The following is a 20,676-nucleotide window of genomic DNA, read 5'->3' as shown; positions in this document are numbered from 1 at the left end:
AAGGTTATCTTGTTACCTTTTAGATATTTGGAATAGTCATTAGTAACCTGTACCCAAATTTTAGTCAGAGCATTAGGTGTCATGTAAATGGGCAGCAGGAATCATGTGACTGAACTGACATGATAGCTCTTTATTGTAAACTAGAGTAGATTTCTTTATTTTAAAGAAATGTTCCCTAATCTATGTGGGATATAGGTTCCTTTAACTAAGAACTCATTAAAATTGTTCCAAAGGGACAGAGAAGGCTTTGAGAGAACATTTTTTATCATTGGTGATTTTATCAACTAGAATCTAGACTAGAGGTCCTCAAACTTTTTAAATAGGGGGCCAGTTCACTGTCCCTCAGACTGTTGGAGAGCTGGACTATAGTAAAAACAAAAACTTTGTTTTGTGGGTCTTTAAATAGAGAAATTTCGTAGCCCTGGGTGAGGGGGATAAACATCCTCAGCTGCTGCACCTGGCCCGCGGGTCGTAGTTTGAGGACCCCTCAATGGTGTCAAACTAAAAAAAAAAAAAAAAAAAGGATCCCAGGAGGGCCACATATTGATTTAGAAAATGACTAATGAACATTATCTATGTTATATTGCATTTTTATTTATTTTGTTAAATGTTTCCCAATTCTGTTTTGATATAATACAGGATGAATTTCGGGGTTTTGTGGGCTGTGAACTTGATACCTCTGATCTAGATAACCATTTGCCCAGAATATTCTAGAAGAGATTCCTGTTTATATGTGGTCAGGTTAGCTATCATCTAATAATATTCCTTCCATTCTGAGATTCAATTATTCTCTGCGGCTAAAATCAGCTTCATCAGAGATGTCTGACTCATATGCTGTGGGTTGCAAAACTCCCTAGTATGATTTGAACCAGATTAAAATTAATTGAGAAATATTTAACAAAATAAATTAAAACACAACATAAGTGGTATTAACTTGTACTTTGCTTAGTCAATGTACTGCAGCAGAGATCTGTTTCTATTTGAGTGTGATATCACTGAACTAAAATCTTGACTTGCTATCTATTAAAAAAAAAAAAAAGCTAATTGACTACATTTCTTTTCTCTAGATAAGAGCCAAAAAAATGAACATAGGTAAACTTTCTTTTATAGGAAGCCTGAATTCTAATCATCTGAATTTGGATTTATTTTAGGATAAGAAAAATTCATGTTGTAATTTACAAATCCCATCTCTCACCTCTCAAACCCAATCTGTACCAATGACATCAAATGCAATTTCTAGCCTTGCTGAACACTTCTACTTTTCCCAAAACATCTCTTTTCTATTTCCTGACCCTCAACTCTACTTTCAAGGAATTTCCTTAAGTAGAAATTACTGGATTTACTGGATTTCAAACTTCTTACTCTTCACATCCTGTGAGGGAAGGAGGAAAGAAAGAAATCTGGATCCTGGAATGTATGATGATCTTCCCTTTTGATAGTGACAAACTTTGACAATCATCAATCTTAAAAATTAATGAAAACAACTCATTTCAACACTAGGAGATAGCTAATTTGAATAAAGTCATCCTCATTCTACAAATGTGGAAACTGAGATAGAACAAGATAAAAGTGCCTTGCCCAAGATCATACAACTAGGAAATGCCTCCAAGCTGAGATAGAAGCTAAGTAAGGTCTACTGAAACCCAGATCAGTATGTTTTCCCTTACAACATGCTATCTTAAGTGATACCATTAGATTTAGGAGACAATGATAGCATTAAAGAGAGAGTAGGATGGTGTTATGGTTAGGCAAACATGTAGGTACCCAAATTTCTGGCTTTGTCCTAAATAAAGATATAATTTAATCAACTCACAAATATTTATTAAGTATCTGCCAGATACTTAGCTTACTGTCTTTCTAAAGCCTTGTCTAAAATTTGTGTATGGGGAATTGTATGACATGGCAGTGAAGGATTTATTCAGTCATTTCAATGATGTCTGACTCTTTTTGATCCTATTTGGGATTTTCTTGATAAAGATGGCATTAAGCTTTGCCATTTTCTTCTCCAGCTCATTTCACAGATAAGAAACTGAAACAAATAGGGTTAAGTGACTTACTCAGGGTCACATAACTAATAAATATCTGAGGGTAAATTTGAACCCATGAAAATGAGTTTTCCTGAGTCTAAGCTGGGACTCTATCCACTGTACCACTTAGCTACCCTTGATGAAAGTATTGTGCTTTGACAGAGTAATATATTTTGTGGAGATTCAGTTTCCAGAGCAATTTGTGAAAGCATCTATGCTATTCTGAATAGGAAGCATGTGCATGTGTTTGAATTACCCTAGATTGTTAGCACATCCATGTTTATTGTGAAGGTCTACCTGACATTTGCTTACCATTTTCCATTTCTACCAAGTTTGGGAAGAGTGGTCACTTCAATGGAAACCCAAGGAAGTAGAGAACTTGCTACAGGTTGAATTGAATGAAGAGAGAGATATAGAGACTAGTGTCACTCCCTTTCTAAGATCCATCGTGAGTTTTTTCAGCAATGGCCATTTAGGGGATTACTTCAGTCATCTCCAAGCACAAGTCCTTTAGCACTGAGCCATAAGATCTAAAACCATATATGGGGGGTATGGCCCTTGTTACATTTTATAAAATCTGCATAGCATAACTTTGGCCTATAATGGAAAAATAATTCCTTCCACTTATTAAACACAACTCTTAATGGTGTACAGGAAATTATGGATCTTTGCATTATTGAAGTACTGAGCATTCAAAATAAACACTTAAGCCCACATCCTTTGTTAAATTCCTAAGAATTTAATGAAGTATAGACCTATAACAAGGCCATTCATTTAAAATGCTAACTAGTGTGTAAAATCAAACAAGCACTTTGCTATTTGACATATAGATAATCTTTAGTATTTAACTGGATTATAAATATTTTTGAATTTAAAGCAATGAGATGGAACTAAATAGTCAAGATTTTGGTCTTATTTTAATAGGGAAAATGCTCCAAATCTGTAATCATCCTCCCTAATTTTTTTTTTTTTGGCTTTATGATGGAAAGTAAAAGGAGATAGTACAATGAACTATGAAGTTTTCTTTAAAGCTCCTGATATAAAATATATCTGCTGAAATTTTTGTGTTGGTTTTAAAACCTTTTTTTGGCAGTACTTGCACATATATAAAATTATATATGCATAAATGCCATTTTATATTATCTTAAAAGCTTCTTGCTGCTTAAGGATACATACTGGATGCAAAACATTTTTGAGGTAGACTCCAAATGATAAAGGACAGTGAAATAAAACACAAGAGGATTGAGTATTGAGACATAAGATAGAACATGCCATTTCTGCAATTTTTAAAGGGGTATGGAATTCATGCATGGTCAATGTCTTTAGTTAAATGAGGCAAGTCAACTTACTGGTGTTTTGCAATGAGGTCTGGGAGAAATTGGAAAAACCGTCTGAGATTGAGAGGAAAGATAATTCAATAAATACACAAATTTAAATACACAATGTATGTTTTGCTTTAATAAAAGGCAATGGAAAAGCCAAGTGATCTCCTGGAAGTACTTACTCCTTTAATGTTAATCACAGCTCCAGGTGGTCCAGGAGGCCCTGGAGGACCAGGCAAACCAGGTGGGCCCTAAGGAATAAAAGAAAAAGAAGCTGATTCTTCAAAAATCTCCAGGAAAGGAAGGGGATTTCTAAAAAAGAAAAATAACAAACAAAAGAAAGGGAGATATAACTGAGAGAACTAAGACTAATGAGTGACCTATGACCTAAAACTAGACAGTTTTGGGAGATTTGAGGTACTATATCTAGACTATTGCAATAACTTCTGAATTGTTTTCCCTGCCCCTTGTCTCTCTTCTCTCTATCCTATCTTCCATATAGCTGAAAAAATCGACACTCCTAAAGCAAAAGTCTGGCTATGGTATTCTTTAGGATCATGGAATTATAGACCTAGAGCTGAAAGAAACCTCAAAGGACATTTAGTCCATCCTCCTCATTTTACAAATGGGGAAACTGAGACTCAGAATGTTTTTACACAGATAATAAATGGCAGAAGTGATATTTAAACCATAATAATTTGATTTCAAATCTGACCTATTGATAGAATAAAAACTCCTCTTTCTGGTATTTAAAGCCTTCACCATCTGTCCCCAACCTATATTTTTTAAAGCCTTCATTATCTATCTTCAGCCTTGCTTTGTAGTCTGATTTCATGATAATCACTCATCTTTTCTGCTCCACATGCATGACATTCAATTTCCCTTCCTCTTTTATACCTTTGCACAAGTTGTTCTGTCCTTAATATCTGGAATGATCTTCCTTTTCACTTCTGCTTTTTGGAATTTTTATTTCAGTTCGATTCAACAGAAAGCATTTAATCAAGACAATTGAAGTACTGCCACCTCCAAAATACCTTTTTGGATCCTTTCAGTTTTTTGTGGTCTTCCCTCACTATGAAATTTATTTGTATTTACTTTGTATATATCTTGCAATGATTTATCTATGTTCACATTGTTTCCCTTCTGTAGAATGTAAAGTCCTTTAGCAAGGAGCTGTTAAAATTCATTAGTATCTCTAGTACATTTCCTGCTACTTAATGCTTTTTGAATGGCCAACTTGGAAATGTTTTACATAACTTCGCCTTTATAATGGGTAAAACATTTATCTTCTCAGTGAATAAGGGAGGACCTTAAAGGAGAAAGAGGATTTTGGAACTTAACATTTTTAAAAATGAAGGTTTGCTGAATGATTGATAAATGATGGTTCCTTGGTACTAGTAACTATTCAAGTTGCTAGGCTTCGAATGGTTCAAACTTGGCTAGCTGAAATGTTTTTGGTTCTGTGTATTTTCAAATTAAATGTGAACAGTTACAAATCTGCCCAGAACAAAATTACAAACTGTAGGTTTTCGTTTTGGGGAAAAAAATAGGCATTTGAAATATAAAATTTATGTGCAACAAATTTCACTGAAATCTGTTAAAATAATTTAAAATACAGAATAAACTTCACTGAAACCTGTTAAAGATGATGATTGAAAATATGGCTGTTGCAGAGTTATCAGTTTTTATTTTGTTACAAAAGCCCAGAAATTATTTGTTTCTTAAGTTTCCCCCTTTGATGTTTCCCCCTTTTAACCACTCATTTGCCTCAAATCTTGGAATTTTTGACAAATAAATGATATTAATTCTAATATCTATCAATTTCTATGACAAGTATGGTGAAAATTATTTTGATAAGGTCCACATTTATTTTGCTTTTTATGACTATCTAAGAGGATTGCACTGACAAGAATAAATGAAGAAAAGAGAGAAAATAAAGGTAATTTCTGGTGTAGGATTCCCCAAAGAGCAATGGAACTTTTACCTAATGGTTTCTGGGGACTTTTCCAGTCAGGGTATGGGTGTGTCTGGAGCGGAGGAGGAGAGAAAAGAAGCTGAAAAGGGCATTGAGCAACAGTGACCTTGGGCTCCTGGAAACACAGCCTAGTGACCCAGCATCATGAGAATTTTCTGACATTGTATGTGGGCATGTTTTCACATGCACAACATGAGGAGTAGAGCAGAGGAAGGAAACAAAGGAAGAGAAGAGTATAGTGGTGACCTACCAACCCTGGAAAGATTGGCACCTTTGCCAACATGGGGATTTTCTGAGTTTTTTGTTTTTGTTTTTCTAGTGTTTCTTGTTTCTTGTTTTTTGTTTTTGTTTTTGTTTTTGCACAATATCTGTCTGATTATTTCTTATTTAAAGATCTCTGTGCAAGAAAAATAATTTTAAAATGCATATGATCAATTTAATCAAATTATATGAGAAATATTTCTGTACATGAATTAACTCAAAAATAACTTTCTAACATATAGAATTAGACTATCAGAGTCCTTCAGAGAAGAAGGCTGGCCTTGCAAGTGATAAACTCATGCTTATCAGGGTCAATCTGAAGAAGCATAGCTAGCTAGCATTAAATAGTGTTTGTATGAGGTAGGATTCAAACTCAGATCTTTCTGATTCTAAATCCCATTCTATCCACTGCACCCATCTAGCTGCCTGGATAGGAGAAAGCAAGAAGTAGGAAGAAGGGATTTCCATAAGTATTTAGGGCCCTTAATGTTTTATTCTGCTGCTAGTTTGCTAGAGCAATGCTATCTAAAGATATGGATCTATATCCATAGTCTCCAGGGGACCATAGTTTGATCCAAAGGGCTGAGTTATGAATCAAAGAGGGGAAGATTGAGTCACATCCTCCTTCCTTCTCCTTCCCCCTCCCCCCAACCCTCCACCCAGTAGTGGAATTGTCTCCAACATTAAGTATACCATTTCCTTCCAACATCTTCCCAATCATTTACCTACCATATTTGACTTTTCATGGCAACAGAGCAAGGACACTTAAGGGCAGGAAGCCTGCGTATGCTGCTTCCCAGACATAAACAGACCCTTTATAAAAAGTATAATTAAATAATGAAGTCCAAGGCAGGAAGTGTTGGATGATAGAAAAAAGGAGATGTGAGTTTTAATTCCAGCTCTGGAATTACCTGTATGCTCTTAGATAAGTCAATTATTAACTGTTAGGGTCTTAATGACTTCATCTCTATAGTGAAGGAGTTGCCCATGTGGCTAATTAAACTCAGTTGAGTGATAATATCTATGAAATTAATAAGTATATTTAATCTATTTTTATCTTAATTTAACTTTTCTAAAAACTTTGAAAGAAAACTATGACTCCTCACAAGATCCAATAAATTTGAATTTCAGGGAACCCATTCAGTGTATTAATCCTGGTCTACTGTTATCACTGAGGATATTATCAAATAAATTAGGCAAAATGTTAAGAACTTTGAGGTCTGAATTCTTATTAAAGAACATAATCTATGAATTATATTTAAAATATAACTCCAAAATTTGCTGAACAATTATCTGGCTATGAAGAAAATGTTAGCTAAATTTTTAAACTCAAAATAGAGTTCAATTAATATGTCTTTAAGGAAGTAAAGGTACTTAGTAAGGTATAGGACAATTTCAATGACTTCCTGGGTAGAATTTCAAGATGGAGAAGCAGTTTAGGATAGTGGAAAGCTCATTGGGTTTGAAGTTTGATGATCTGGCTCTGCTGCTTTCTGGCCATTTGACCTGGAATAAATCATTGCATCTGTAAATTTCAGTTTCCTTCCCTATAAAATTAGAGATTTGGTTTAGATGATTTCTAAGCTGCTTTATGTCCCTAAATTCATGAAAGTAGGAAAGAACAAATGGGTTCAGAATAATAAAATAATCATTTGCAAATAAAACCTAACTTAATACCAAAGATTTAGGACTAGAATGAAACTGAGAGATCATTAAGGCCAACCCCCTTTATTTCAGAGATAAGAAAAGAGATCTAGAAAAATTAATTGGCTTAGCCTAGGTCATTTAGATAGTAAGTAGAAGATCTGGGATTTGAATTTATGTCCTTTGACTTCCATTCGGGACTCTCCACTAGACTATTAGGCCTTACATACTTTATAGAGTTGCTTCTTACTATATATTGTGATCAAAATATGTTTATTATTTACATTATTAACTTAAATACTTTCTGCACAAATTTACTAGAGAAGAATCACAGAATACTAGAACTAAAAAGGATCCTGGAATTTGTTTTGATTAATATCCTAATTTTTAGTAAGGATCTATGGAATCAGAGGTATTCTTTATTTTATACATCATTAATCATACATTTATTAAGTGCTTCCTGCATGCCAGGCACTGTGTGCCAGATACAAATCAAAAATGAGATTGTCCTGCCCTTTTTTTTCAGTTAAAAGTATTTTATTTTTCCAAATACAGATAAATTTAGTTTTCAACTTTCATTTTTTGTTAGACTTTGTGTTCTAAATTTTTCTCCCTCCTTCCCTTACTTCTCCCCTCCTCAAGATAGCAAGCCAATCCAATATAGGTGAAATATGTGTAATCTTTTTAAAGACATTTCCATATTTCTCATACTGTGCAAGAAAGATCAGGCCAAAAGGAGGAAAACCATGAGAAAGAAAAAGCAAGCAAGCAAACAAATGAAAAAAAAATACTATGCTTCAATCCACATTGTCAAAAATTTTATATTCTATTAAGAAGAAGTTAATATACACAAAGAAGACAAGTAAATGTAGTACGATGAAGCTGGAGTGCAGAGAATTAAAATCACTCAGCAGATATCACTGGTACATATAATGACAGAGTCAAGACTCAGACAAGCATTTATATGACTGGAGTTACTAAATATTTTCAAAAGTTATCAAATATGTTTATAGTAACTTAGAATAGAGTGAAATTCACTTTTAATGGCATTCACTAACTACTGTTTCAAATTGGTTCAGAGTATTATAATATGCTGCTGCATATTATCCCAGTTAGAGATAATCTCTGAATGGAAATGTCCTAATTTCAGGGAATTTGGGAAGACAGGGATTGACAGGAGTCAGGAGGACAAAGAACTGGTGATTTTTTTTTTACCAGAACCAGCAGAGGGCAGAAAAGAGCTACCTGAATCAGGGTACACATGAAAGCCAACCTTGTTCTTAAAGTGGACAAACTCTTGACTGGGACCATGGTAAAGCAGAAGTCAGGAGACTAGTGATGCTAGGAGTCTGGATAGCTAGCACGAGGTGGAGTATTGCTCTGAGTCATCAAAGCCAAGAGGAAAAGGCCAACCAAGGAAGGAAATTTGGCCCAGGAACAGGCAGAAGCAATGGGAGTAAGTTGTCGAGTGGGTAACATAATCAGAACTGACAAAATTTCTGCAGGTGGTCTCTTGTCACCAGCCACTGTGATCTTTAAAAGGATATCTCCCTGCTGGCTCCTGATGCATAGCCAGGTCCTGTCAGGTAGTAAATAGAGCACTTTTTACTGATCTAAAATGATTATTTATGGTTAGGACACAAATTAAATTGAAGACTGCCAAAACTAAACCAGTGAGTTATGGCTTGTAGCAAAAAATAAAAAATGATAATTTTACAAAACTAAGTTATAAACCATCAAAGGGTATTGGAGTCAGGAGACCAGTTTGGCGTCAACAAATACAGGCATCAGGATTTGGAGGTGAAAAGAATCAGATTATCAAGTTAAAGCTAGAAACATAAGAATCATAGGAATCAAGAGGAGTTGGAGAATCACAGAAGCTCAAGAACTACTGATTTGGAATTTGGTAAAGAGTACAAGAAATCAAATCGTCAGTAGATAGAGACTACCTTGGTTGTAACTGGTGGCATATATGCTACCAGGAACATTAAACCTACTGACAATCTGAGATTAGTTTTGCCAAATTATTACTTTTTTATTCTTTTGTTACAAGTCATTGCTTTCTGGATAGGGAAAGGATATTTTTTCACAAATGAAACTAATGTAAAAATAAAATATATTGATATAAATTTAAATTTTTAAAATATTTGTGTAATAAATGTTACTGAACGCAAACATCTAGCTTTAAATAAATGGTCCTAAATCAGTGTTTGAATGGCAGGAGTGTGCAGTATTGTTCAAAAACCTTAATAATATAGTACCTACTATATGCCAGGCACTGTGCTAAACATTTTGCAAATATCTCATTTTTTCCCCCTTACTATAACCTTGGGAGGTAGGTGTTATTACTATATCCATTTTACAGATGAGGAAACTGAGGCAAACAGGTTAAAGGACTTGCTCAGGATCATAGTAAATGTCTGAGGCTAGATTTGAATTTAGGAAAACAAATCTTCTTAACTCCAGGCCCAAAATAGGATGACCAGAATGGTAATGATCTCAAAACCATTCCATTCTAAGATCAGTTGAGTAAAATGATGTTTAGATTGGAAAAGACAAAATTTATAGTTACATTAAAAGATTTAAATTAAAAAACTAAGAGCAGCTAGATGATACAGCAGATAGAGTACCAGCCCTGCAGTCAGTAGAACCTGATTTCAAAACCAGCCTTAGACACTTAATAATTTTTAGCTATATGATCCTGGACAAATCACTTTACCCCAACTGCCTCAGCAAGAATTAATTAATTTAAAAGCTAGTCTTTTAAAGGATAGTCATGTTAAAGGTTAAATTGGTTTTGGTTGGTCCCAAAGGCCAGCATTAATAGATTAGAGGAGTTTAAAGATAGGTAAAAGCTCAATATTATTATGAACTTTTTACCAATTAGAGCTTCTCCAAAATTGAATAAGTTGTATGAGGAACATCTGGATTACCCATCAATAGAAATCTTCAAGGAGAGGATGGATGACCATTTTTCCTGAACATCAGAAAAGGAATTCCTGTTCATTTAAAGGTTGGATTGGATGGTTTTTGACACTCATTTCACCTCTGAGATTATATAATTAAAACCTTAACTATTTCTTAAGTTGGGAATGTCTTTCTATCTTCAGTTCTATCCAATGTTCTTTAAGTCAGTATCATGCAAAATTCATGAGGAGCTTCCCAACAAATTGCCCTCTGCTCCAGTTCCATCTCTACCTTTGGTTCTCATAGATGGACAAAAGAGTTAATTATGAGAAATAATTGGGATTAATGGAACTAATGTGCCTCTCTTACTTAATGAAAATAATGGGACAAGAGAGATATGGGCTAGATAATGAGCTCTATAATTCCATAGCCTGGGATTTAGACACTAGTTTTATGCTTTCTGTAACCTATCTGTCCCCTGCAAGTCTGTCTCCAGGTCTAGCTAAATCTCTTAAGAAGAGGGATGGTGCCAGATTCCCACTACATTGTATGCACCTTTAAAACTTTCTTTAAAGCTAGTCAACTTGAGCCATCAAGAAAATACTCAGCAACTTGAATTTTCTGAAGATCACCAGGTAGGATAAGATGCCAGACACTAAGGTCTCTTCTTGAATTAAATCACCAAGCACAAGTCCATTGTGCTGGCAACATTGTTTGAATGCTAAAAAGACTGTTTTATGGAAAACTCATTTAGGGCAAGCACTCACAGGTGGTTAGAAGAAGCAATACAAAGACATTCTCAAGGTCTCTAAGAATTTTAGAATTGATTGCATGATATGGGAATATTGAAGCAGTACTAGCCAGCATAGCACACTCTCATCAAAGAAGAAGCTGTGCTTTATGAGCAAAACAGAATTGAATTAGCTCAGAATAAACACGAAATGCACAAAGTTAGAAAATCCACCCCAAATGTTCTTAAGGACTATTTGTGTCCCACCTGTGGCAGAGCATTCTGAACTCATATTGGTCTGATCAGCCACAGTCAGACTCACTAACTGGATTTTAACATACTGATGTCATTTTGGTCCTCATGGTTATATCATTGGTACAACAACAATAGCAATCTTTAGGCAAAGCATCTATCTGATAATAGTTCCTCTGTCTTTACAGTCTCTAATTCCTTTTTTTTTTTTCATGTCTCTCTTTGATTTTTCTAACAATGGATTTTTCAACTCACCTTCAGACATTTCTACTTGGTACCCTATCTTTATTTTAATTTTCTTAGCATTTTGGAATTTTGCCTTTATTTTTCTGACCATTAAAAAAAACCTGCCTTCCCTCTCAGCAGCACTGACTCCTTAGAGAATCTAGTGGCTGCTATTCCAGTAAGTGGTTCATGGACATATGTTGACTGTCCACCCAGACCATCTTACCATCTGCCTGACATTACCATCTTACTTGTCTTCACCTAGATCAGCACCTACCTTCCACCTGTTGCTGTGCACACAGTAATTAAATGAATAGTATACTTGTTTCTTAAAAGAGTGTATTAGATGAATGCCCCATGGATCAAAAAAAAAAAAAAATCCCTGTCATTCTTTAAGCCAACTCCCTCTTCTGGATGTGCTTATCCAATATGCTATATATGCTCCTACTAAAAATATAAACTTCTTCGCTTTGATATCTATAGCATTTAGCATGGTGCCTGACACATAGTATTTAATATTTTTTTCATTTATTCATAGATTCTGCTGCTTGGGCCACTAGGGATTTCCTCCCTAAAATATTGGATGTGCCTAGAGGCATTTCACCTCTCTATCTCCAGCTTTGACTCTATTGTTGAGGGAAAAAATTGGTTTTTCAAATACATATGAAGTGAATGCTTTTCAAGCCTTCTTTTAATTTTTACAGAATCATATTCCTTAGCCACAAAGATTAATGAATGATTATTTTTCAAATAATAACCACAAACATGACATTTAAGAACAGATTTGCTAATAATTATTTCCATTTGAGAGCTATCGCACCAAATTTGGTCTTATATCTAAGAACTATTAAAAATATTTCAGTCACACAATGCCATAGAGAAGTTATGACTTCCTTCATGTCTGAAAATAGTGCTATGATGAATTTTCCTGATTAATCTGTTCTCTAAAATTCACTATATCTCAACAAAGTCTTAGAACAGCATCTTGTTAAGTACTTATTAATAGCTAAGTCTAGGAAATTTTTTTTTTAATTTTGTATTTAGTCCTATAACAAAAATTTTCAGTCAAATCTTCTTTTATGAAAGGGAAACAAGACCTAGGAAAATTAATCTTTACTCAGCATCCCTAACAACTGAAACATCCTAGAAGTCTGATACAGTTCATAATGCAAATTAAATATATACTAAAGGAAAGCAGAGGGAAGCTACTCTCAGTTTGGGTTTAAAAAAAAAACTATATTAGGTGAAGTAAAAGGGGCTTTGCTATTAGAAAAATTTTTCTATCTTTGAATAGCACTGTTTTTTTTTTTTTTACTCCCTCCAAAGAAATAGGGAGTCATGGGTTTCTCTGTTTTGAAGTAAATTCAATGGAACCATTTCTCTTCAGATAATTTATTAGCTGCATCACTCTGGACAAATCACTTAATCCTTCTTGCCTCAGTTTTCCCATCTATAAAATGAGCTGGAGAAGGAAAGGAAAACTATTCCAGGATCTTTGCCAAGAAAACTCCAAATGGGGTCATGAAGAGTCACAAAAACAAACTTTAAAGGGCCACAGGAAATGCTAACTGGCTAGAATTCAGACAGATAACTTTACTTAAGTTGTGGGGACTTGTCCAGGAACACACAGTTAGTAAGCGTTAGATTGGATTTGAACTCAGGAAGGTGATTCCAAGCTAGTGCTCTATCCACTGCACCATTTAGAATTCAAAGAGACTGTATTGAGAGGGGGTATTTGATGGAATACAATTTTGGAGGAGAAGGGGAAAGATGAAAACAGAAGCAAGATCATTGATTTCAAGTTGGAACATACTCCAGAAATCATCTGAAGCACAACTCTTTCATTTTTCCAGATGATGAAACTGAGACCCAGAGAAATCAAGTGTTTGTCTAAGTTTACACAGAAAGTAAATGACCCAGATACTATTCAAACTCAAATTCTCTAACTCCGGATCTAGTACTTTTCCACTTCTCAGCCTTAGAAAAAGGAAATTCACATTTTCTCTGAGACAGGCAGAAATAAAGATAGGCTTGATGTTACTGTAGAAATATTTTGAAGAGGAATGGAAGGCTAATGGGGGAAATTTATTCAGCCTTCTAAATAGGATAGTAAGCTGTCCATTAAAGGTGAGGTAGGTGGGAAAAATTAGTGCCTGAGGAGTATAGAATAAGTTTGTGAGAATTAGTGTTGAGGGAATAAGCTAGAAAATGAACAAAAGACGAATAAAGGCATTGACAAAAAGTAATAAGGATCTGATTGAATTGGCATATCATGTCTTTGAGACAGAGTTCTAGTTCCATAAAAATTGACTCAATGAGGCAAAGTTTTATCACATAAAAAATAGCAAATAGAGGTACTCACTAATAGCACTACTCCACGTTCTCCTTTAGTGCCTTTTAGTCCATTTAAACCAGGTCTCCCCTGAAATTTTGAAAAACAGGCTTTTAGCATACATTTTTATTTTAATTATATCTATATTCACAATAATTTTCAGAGATTTCAGTTTGTGAAATACTAATACTTACTGGTCGCCCTGGGAAACCTAATTCTCCCTTATGTCCAGGTGGTCCTTTGGGGCCCTGTGTTCAAAGTAAAAGGTATTATTGGTTAAGAATAGAACTTACATTCTGTGACACATTAATCACCTACAGAAACTAATCCTGACATTTTACTTGCAAATATGAACATTTATAAAGAAGAAAAAACCCACTAATCTCTAAAAAGTTAGCATCTATAGAAAAGATTGCAATGATAAAGGATTGTCTTTAAGGAAACAGAGGAGAAAGGGAGCTAACAAGAAAGGAAATAATGAAGAAAATGGAAAATGTAAGCATATTTTTGGGACATGAAATCCATTTCCAACACAGATAGACAGACAGACAGACACACACACACACACACACACACACAAAGTTATTGAGTAGGTTTTCATGATCAATAAGTTTGACTTCTGGTCCTCAAAACAGTAGAGTATGAGATGCTAGTATTGACAATTCTCATTTAATTTAAAAGCTTTAAGTAGATAAATAAAAAATATGATTGGTTTTGTTCTTTGATTTCCTTAATATTAAGAATGCTTGAGTATAGAAACCTGCTTCACTGAGGCTCAGTAAGTCTTCTATCACTTTTAATTTTAGACAAACTGCTTAAAACATAAAAAGTTTAAGTGTCTTGCACATAGTCATATAGTTAGAATATATTAGTGGTAGGATTAGGGCTTGCTCACTCTAAAGCTAGTCCTCCATTTACTATGCCATGCTGCCTCTGTGAAATGTAAATTACTCAATACCTATTCTGAGATTACACTTATTTAGACTATTCATAAATTTATTACATTGAAAAATCATACATAATTCATGAAAGATGAGCCAGTCTACTCATGATCAATGCTCAGAATACAAATCACAATTATGTAAAAAGCTAGTTTAAACAGACAGATGCAATCTGAGGAAAATTTCCAAGACAAAACAAGCAGTTAGTGGATAAATGTGGAGGCCAAAATTGGGCAAAAATCTTTGTTCTAGGATGTACAAGCAAATTCTCAGAATCACATTAAAGCTTCTCATTTTGGTCAGAATCACAAAACATAATCTAAATTATAGTCTAAATCATCATAGAATAGGGAAGGTGCATCAGTTAAGGCTTTTCGTTTGAGCACCTGAGGAACTTCTCATCTTCTGAAGGATTTACCTGGGTGACAGTGTCAATGGCTTGGGCTAGATACTAAGAGAAAGAATGGAGTTAATTGGTTCCTCCAAGTTGCCATGTGGTGAACATCACCTCAGCCAAGTTCCAATAAAATGAAAGTAGATTAGTATTTGGAATATGAGCATGTGGACAATTTTTTTTTAAAGGAGCTATTTCTAGAATGGACCTGTTTCCTTGGATGCTTTGTCATCAACACAAAATCAGCATGTTTAAATTCAAATTAATCTGCTTCTCTACACCATTCATTGTCTCCAAATTGATGCTCCCCCAACTCACTTCTCTCACTCTGTTTTTAGAGAAAAGATAAAGTTAGTATATTCCTTCTCTCTCCTACAATATTGGAAGCTTCTAGAAGGCAGACACTAGTGTTATTTCTCTTTTTATATCTCTTAGAAACCTAGAACAATGCTCGGCAGAGAGTTTGGGACTTACTATGTTATGACTTGATTTGCTTTGAATTAACTTGAAGGAAGGTAAAAATAAGTCAAGAGTATCAAGTAGGAAGGAAGCAGAAAATCTTTGGCAATTCCACATTGCTATCAACTTCCCTTGGTCTCTCTGCTTCTCGTGTGAGAAGAAATCTTTTCTAATTGCTCTTTCTACTGCAAGATCCACGGTTAGGTGAATTGTTTCAGAACATGCTCTCAGAACTTTGTCCTTAGACTAAAGTGAAGCCAGCTGTCATTAGTGGCCACTAAACCTCTGCTGCTGACCATCTTAGAGCATGTCTCCCATTTCCTGTAGCTGCACAGAAGTTCTTTCAAAGAAGCATAAAGCTTTAAACATGGCTTGCTCTGCTTCAGATGGGAATTGAAAGCCTCGGCACACAAAGGTTCACCACAAAGGGAAGTGCAGACCCAGCCACCAGACCCTGCAGGATGGATGGCTCTTGGTATAGGATGTTTTTAACTCACAGAGATAGAACTCTGTACTTTCTTCTAGATGGTGGGGACTGGCTTCTTCCTCACTGACACTTAGAGCTTATAAAGGAGTCTGGAGAGCAATAAATTTGAGAACTTAATTTACTGTAATCATAACTAGAGTTATCTTTTAAAGGACTGAGACCCTGTCATCATTTAAATCCTTTGGGGAAGCTAGTGGACTTTGGTGCCAATATTTGCACCGAATCCCAGCCCAGACTGAGGGTCCATAAAACAAAGGTCAGAGGGTCCAGCTTCTTTTACCTCTGAGACATGAGTCTCCTGATCTATTCTTGAGCAATTCAATCAGCATCATCTTTGGGTATGATTAAAATATGGGCAAGAAAGACTCATCCAGAGGTAGGCACAGGAGCATAGTCAATGATGCTTTTTGGAGGGTAACGCCCCTCCCCACTCTCCCTGTCCCCTCTCAGGATGGACACACACAGAAATGGGTAACAGCAGGGGTTCAAAGCTGCTGTAGAGCAATAAGCAGACAGAGAGCAGTGGGAAGCAGAAAGAGCAGATAAATTCACTGGCGTGAAACTTCAAGCAGTGCAGTATAGCAGGGGCTGGCATTAAGAAATGGGGTGATGATTCGCAAGCCAAAGCTTCCTTTCGATTCTGAATCTCAGGAACAGAGTGAAAACAGTGATAATCCACACTGCCATAGCTGAAAATCAAAAGGCAGTGTTTAATGTAGAAAGGCCAGTTGATTTTTTTGTATGTGTTCTCTCTCTCTCTCTCTCTCTCTCTCTCTCTCTCTCTCTCTCTCTCTCTCTCTCTCTGTCTGTCTGTCTCTCTCTCTCTCTCTCTCTCTCTCTCTCTCTCTCTCTCTCTCTCTCTCTCTCTCTCTCTCTCTCTTTTGCTCTCTCTCTCTCGTTCTCTCTCTCTCTCTCTCTCTCTCTCTCTCTCTCTCTCTCTCTCTCTCTCTCTGTCTCTGTTTCTCTCTGCCTCTCTCTGTCTCTGTCTCTTTGTCTGTCTTTCTCTGTTTCTGTCTCTGTCTCCCCATCTCTCTCTCTGTCTCTCTCTCTCTCTCTCTCTCTCTCTCTCTCTCTCTCTCTCTCTCTCTCTTGCTCTCTCTCTCTCGTTCTCTCTCTCTCTCTTTCTTTTGCTCTCTCTCTCTCTCTCTCTCTCTCTCTCTCTCTCTCTCTCTCTCTCTTTGCTCTCTCTCTCTCTCTCTGTCTCTGTTTCTCTCTGCCTCTCTCTGTCTCTGTCTCTTTGTCTGTCTTTCTCTGTTTCTGTCTCTGTCTCCCTATCTCTCTCTTTCTCTCTGTCTCTGTCTCTCACTTTTTCTCTCCCTCTGTCTCTCTTTCTCTCTGTGTTTCTCTGTTTCTGTCTCTGTCTTTCTCTCTATCTCTGTCTCTCTCTGTCTTTTTCTCTCTCTATCTCTGTCTCTCTCTATTGCTCTCACTCTTAATCTCTCTCTCTCTTCTCCTCTTTCCCCTCCCCCTTTCCTCTTATCTTTCTTTCTCCTTCTCTCTTCCTCTACATCTCCCACACATTCTTATTCTTTTTCAGCCCCATTCATACATAGACAGTGATCACCAGCAGAAATGTTATCTTTAAATACGAAGGACAGAATCTCTAAGTTAATATTCAATTCTAGTAAGGGCTGATGTTTAAAAGGAATTGCCTAGCGTCTTATTCCACAGTCCTTCTGTATGGGCTTAGATGAATTATTTACAAAACATAGCAGCTTTAGGAGATGCTGATCCTCACAGGAGATGTTTACATAATAAAAACATTTATGTTGCAAACAAAAGTAAAGACCAGTGACATTTAGCACCTGATTGAAGTATTAATACTCCTGATGAACATTTAGTTTGTTACAAATATACTCTTGGGTCTTTGTGAATGATAAAGACTCATGAACAATCCAGCTACATTGGGCATGATGTCATACAGTTCACTATATGTTTTCTCATACCATTGGCCCTGGTGGTCCTTGAATTCCAATTTCACCCTGAAAAAAAAAGTTTGCATTAATCATTCCTCTCCATTGAGCCAGCAGGTATTGAACATATATTATGAATCATATACTAGGCTAGATGCTGGGGATTCAAGGAGAAAACCCAAAAGGCTCTGCCCTTAAAAAGCTTATATTAGTAGGAAATATGTCATATGTTCATATATGTATATGCAAAATAGTAAGATGAAAAGTAATGGAGGTAGAGTAAGGTGTATTAACTTCAGGAAAGGCCTAGTATGGAAGGTGAAATTTGAAGGCGCCAAGGGCCCAACCTAGTATAAGCACAGATCCAGGAGATTAATATCATTATAACATAGCCTTTTGTATCATGAACCATTAAATAGCCAAGTTTGGCAGGAGTAGAGTAAATAAAGGAGGCGTAATGTGTGATTAGTTTGGAAAGACAGCTAGAACCAAATAGTGAAAGATTTTAAAGACCAATCAAAGGAGCTTGAATTTCTTCCTCTAGTCAATAGGCAGCCACTGAGGGTTCTTGAGCACAGGTGAATAACATTCTTGTATCTATATTTTGTATTTTTTCAGAATATCAGTTTTGTAGAATTGGGATGGAGGGAGTATATTGGATAAGGGAAATATTGAAGATAAGGAATCAATTTAAGAGGCTATTGTAATAGACAAAGTAAAAGGTAATTTGGGCCTGAATTAGAATGGTAGTCTTGTGAGTGGGTAGAAGAGGATAGATTCCACAGATAATGAGGAATTAAAATCAGTAGGTGTTGGCAAGATTGGGAGAGTGGTGAAGAGGGTTAAAAAGAAGAGCTGAGGATGCCTATGAGGCTGTGAATCAGGGTGATATCCTTAACAGAAAAAGAGAAATTAGGAAAGGGGAGTAGGTTAGCTGGTTGGAGGCAAATGTAATGACTAATGTTTTGAACATTTTAAATTTGTGATGTCTATGTGACACCTAGGTGTATATGTTCACCAAGAAACTGGGGATGTGGAACTGCAGCTTAGGACACAGATGAAGTATGTGAAAATCTAGGTGTCATCTTCATAACGATGATACTTGAACACTGGTGAAATTTGATGAAATCTTCAGAAAATACTAAAGAGGGCCTAGAACAGGTATCAAAAGAGATATAGTGATAAAGCAGAATGAAGGGAAAATTATCTTCAGAGAAACTGTTTAAAGCATCAATAAAAGATAGTCAACTCAAATATCCATTAAAAGTCAATAAGTTTTTACCTTTTTCCACATCAACCTCTCAAGGGCAATATCACCAGCAAGAATGGTTCCTGGTTCACCCTTTTCACCCTGAAATACAGAGAGCTTTGTGAGGAAGCCAATTTGGTCATTTAAATATATATATATATTATATATATATATATATATATATTATATATATATATAATATATATATATATATATATATAGTGTGTGTGTGTGTGTGTGTGTGTGTGTTTGTCCTCACTCAGCTCACTTAAGTAATAGCAGCCTCCAATAAGGATGACATTAAAATTTTTTTCTTATTGATAATAGACGTGGCAAGAAAACACCATTGATATCTAGAAAGAGAACTATAGAGACTGATTGTGGATTGAAGCAAAGTATTTTCACCTTTTTTTCTTTGTTTTTTTTTTCCCCTTTTGGTTTAATTTTTCTTGCAGCTTCATGACAAAATGGAAATATGTTTAAAAGAATTGCACATATTTTACAAATTACTGATACATATTTTTCTACATTACATTTATAGATTACTGTCACTCCATGATAAACCTCTTGTAACAAAATAAATTAAGCAAAATTGACAAGATAATGACTTCATATGAAAGTGCTTGTAATACTCCATAACTGTAATTTCCCTGTGTATTTTAAAAATTGTTTAAAAAATAACTTAACAGAAATTTATTTCCTCTCCATTCCATTCTCCACCAAATTGAAAGAAGAAAGAAAAAAGAAGAAAGTTCCTTTTAAGAAAATTATATAATGTATGATACTGTTCTGACTTTCAAAAATTAATTTTTTTTCCTCAGAGAGCCCTTAATATCATGTCCATTTGAGGAAGCTTGTCTCTTCCATTTGACCACATAGAAATACAGGAAAAGGAATTTAAAAGTAACTTTGATTTCCGCTTTATTTTCTTCCTTTTTCTCCTACTTGGCATTAGACTTTAATCTGATTTTAGGCAAATTAGATAATGATAATTTTAAATTTCTACCACTGAATTAAGAAAGTATGCTTATTTGCCTCTTGTTCCATTTGTTGTTTGCTTGAAAATGCCTAACATAGCAAACAATACTTCTCCAAATTCAGTTTTCTTCTAGGATCATATATCCAGAACTGGATGAGGCTTTGTAGTCCATAAAATCCATCCCTCATAGTTTACAGAAGAGGAAATTCAAACATGGTCGGGATTTGTCTAGGGTCACTTATCTTATAAAATAAAAGTCAAGAAGGATTTGAACAGAGTTCTTCCTGATGTTAAGTTTAGGACCCAATCCAATCTTCCATCTGTCTTTCCTAAGATGTTTTGATTCACCAGAGTCAATTATCGCATAGATGATACCACAAAAATTTATAATATGTGAAGAATTTTAGGGTTTAGGTTAGGGAAAATTATGTAATTTTTTTTCTCCAGTACCTCTTAAACAACCTGTTTATAGTCTATTCTATTCTGTTTTCTATGCTATGTATACATAGCTTTCATAGGTTTCTCTTTTCTTGCCCTTAATTTGAAACTCAAAATTTTAGAGAGATAAATATTAAAATT

At 35.3% G+C, this 20,676-nt stretch overlaps 1 protein-coding gene across 1 annotated transcript in view; it reads right to left on the bottom strand.

Annotated features, from left to right (window-relative positions):
• Positions 1–20,676, bottom strand: part of COL15A1 (collagen type XV alpha 1 chain) — a 196,182-nt gene that overhangs the window by 40,284 nt on the left and 135,222 nt on the right. Inside the window, exons 22-27 of the mRNA XM_051966718.1 lie at positions 19,152–19,220; positions 17,903–17,938; positions 13,870–13,923; positions 13,706–13,765; positions 3,532–3,600; positions 3,377–3,418 (exon numbers count right to left, since the gene is read on the bottom strand). Of these exons, the coding sequence (XP_051822678.1) occupies positions 3,377–3,418; positions 3,532–3,600; positions 13,706–13,765; positions 13,870–13,923; positions 17,903–17,938; positions 19,152–19,220 (330 nt within the window). The remainder of the gene's footprint in view (positions 1–3,376; positions 3,419–3,531; positions 3,601–13,705; positions 13,766–13,869; positions 13,924–17,902; positions 17,939–19,151; positions 19,221–20,676) is intronic.

The sequence above is a fragment of the Antechinus flavipes genome, chromosome 1 (genome assembly GCF_016432865.1).
Source record: "Antechinus flavipes isolate AdamAnt ecotype Samford, QLD, Australia chromosome 1, AdamAnt_v2, whole genome shotgun sequence".
Classification (NCBI taxonomy): Eukaryota; Metazoa; Chordata; class Mammalia; order Dasyuromorphia; family Dasyuridae; genus Antechinus; species Antechinus flavipes.
This window is presented reverse-complemented; position numbering and strand designations above follow the sequence as displayed.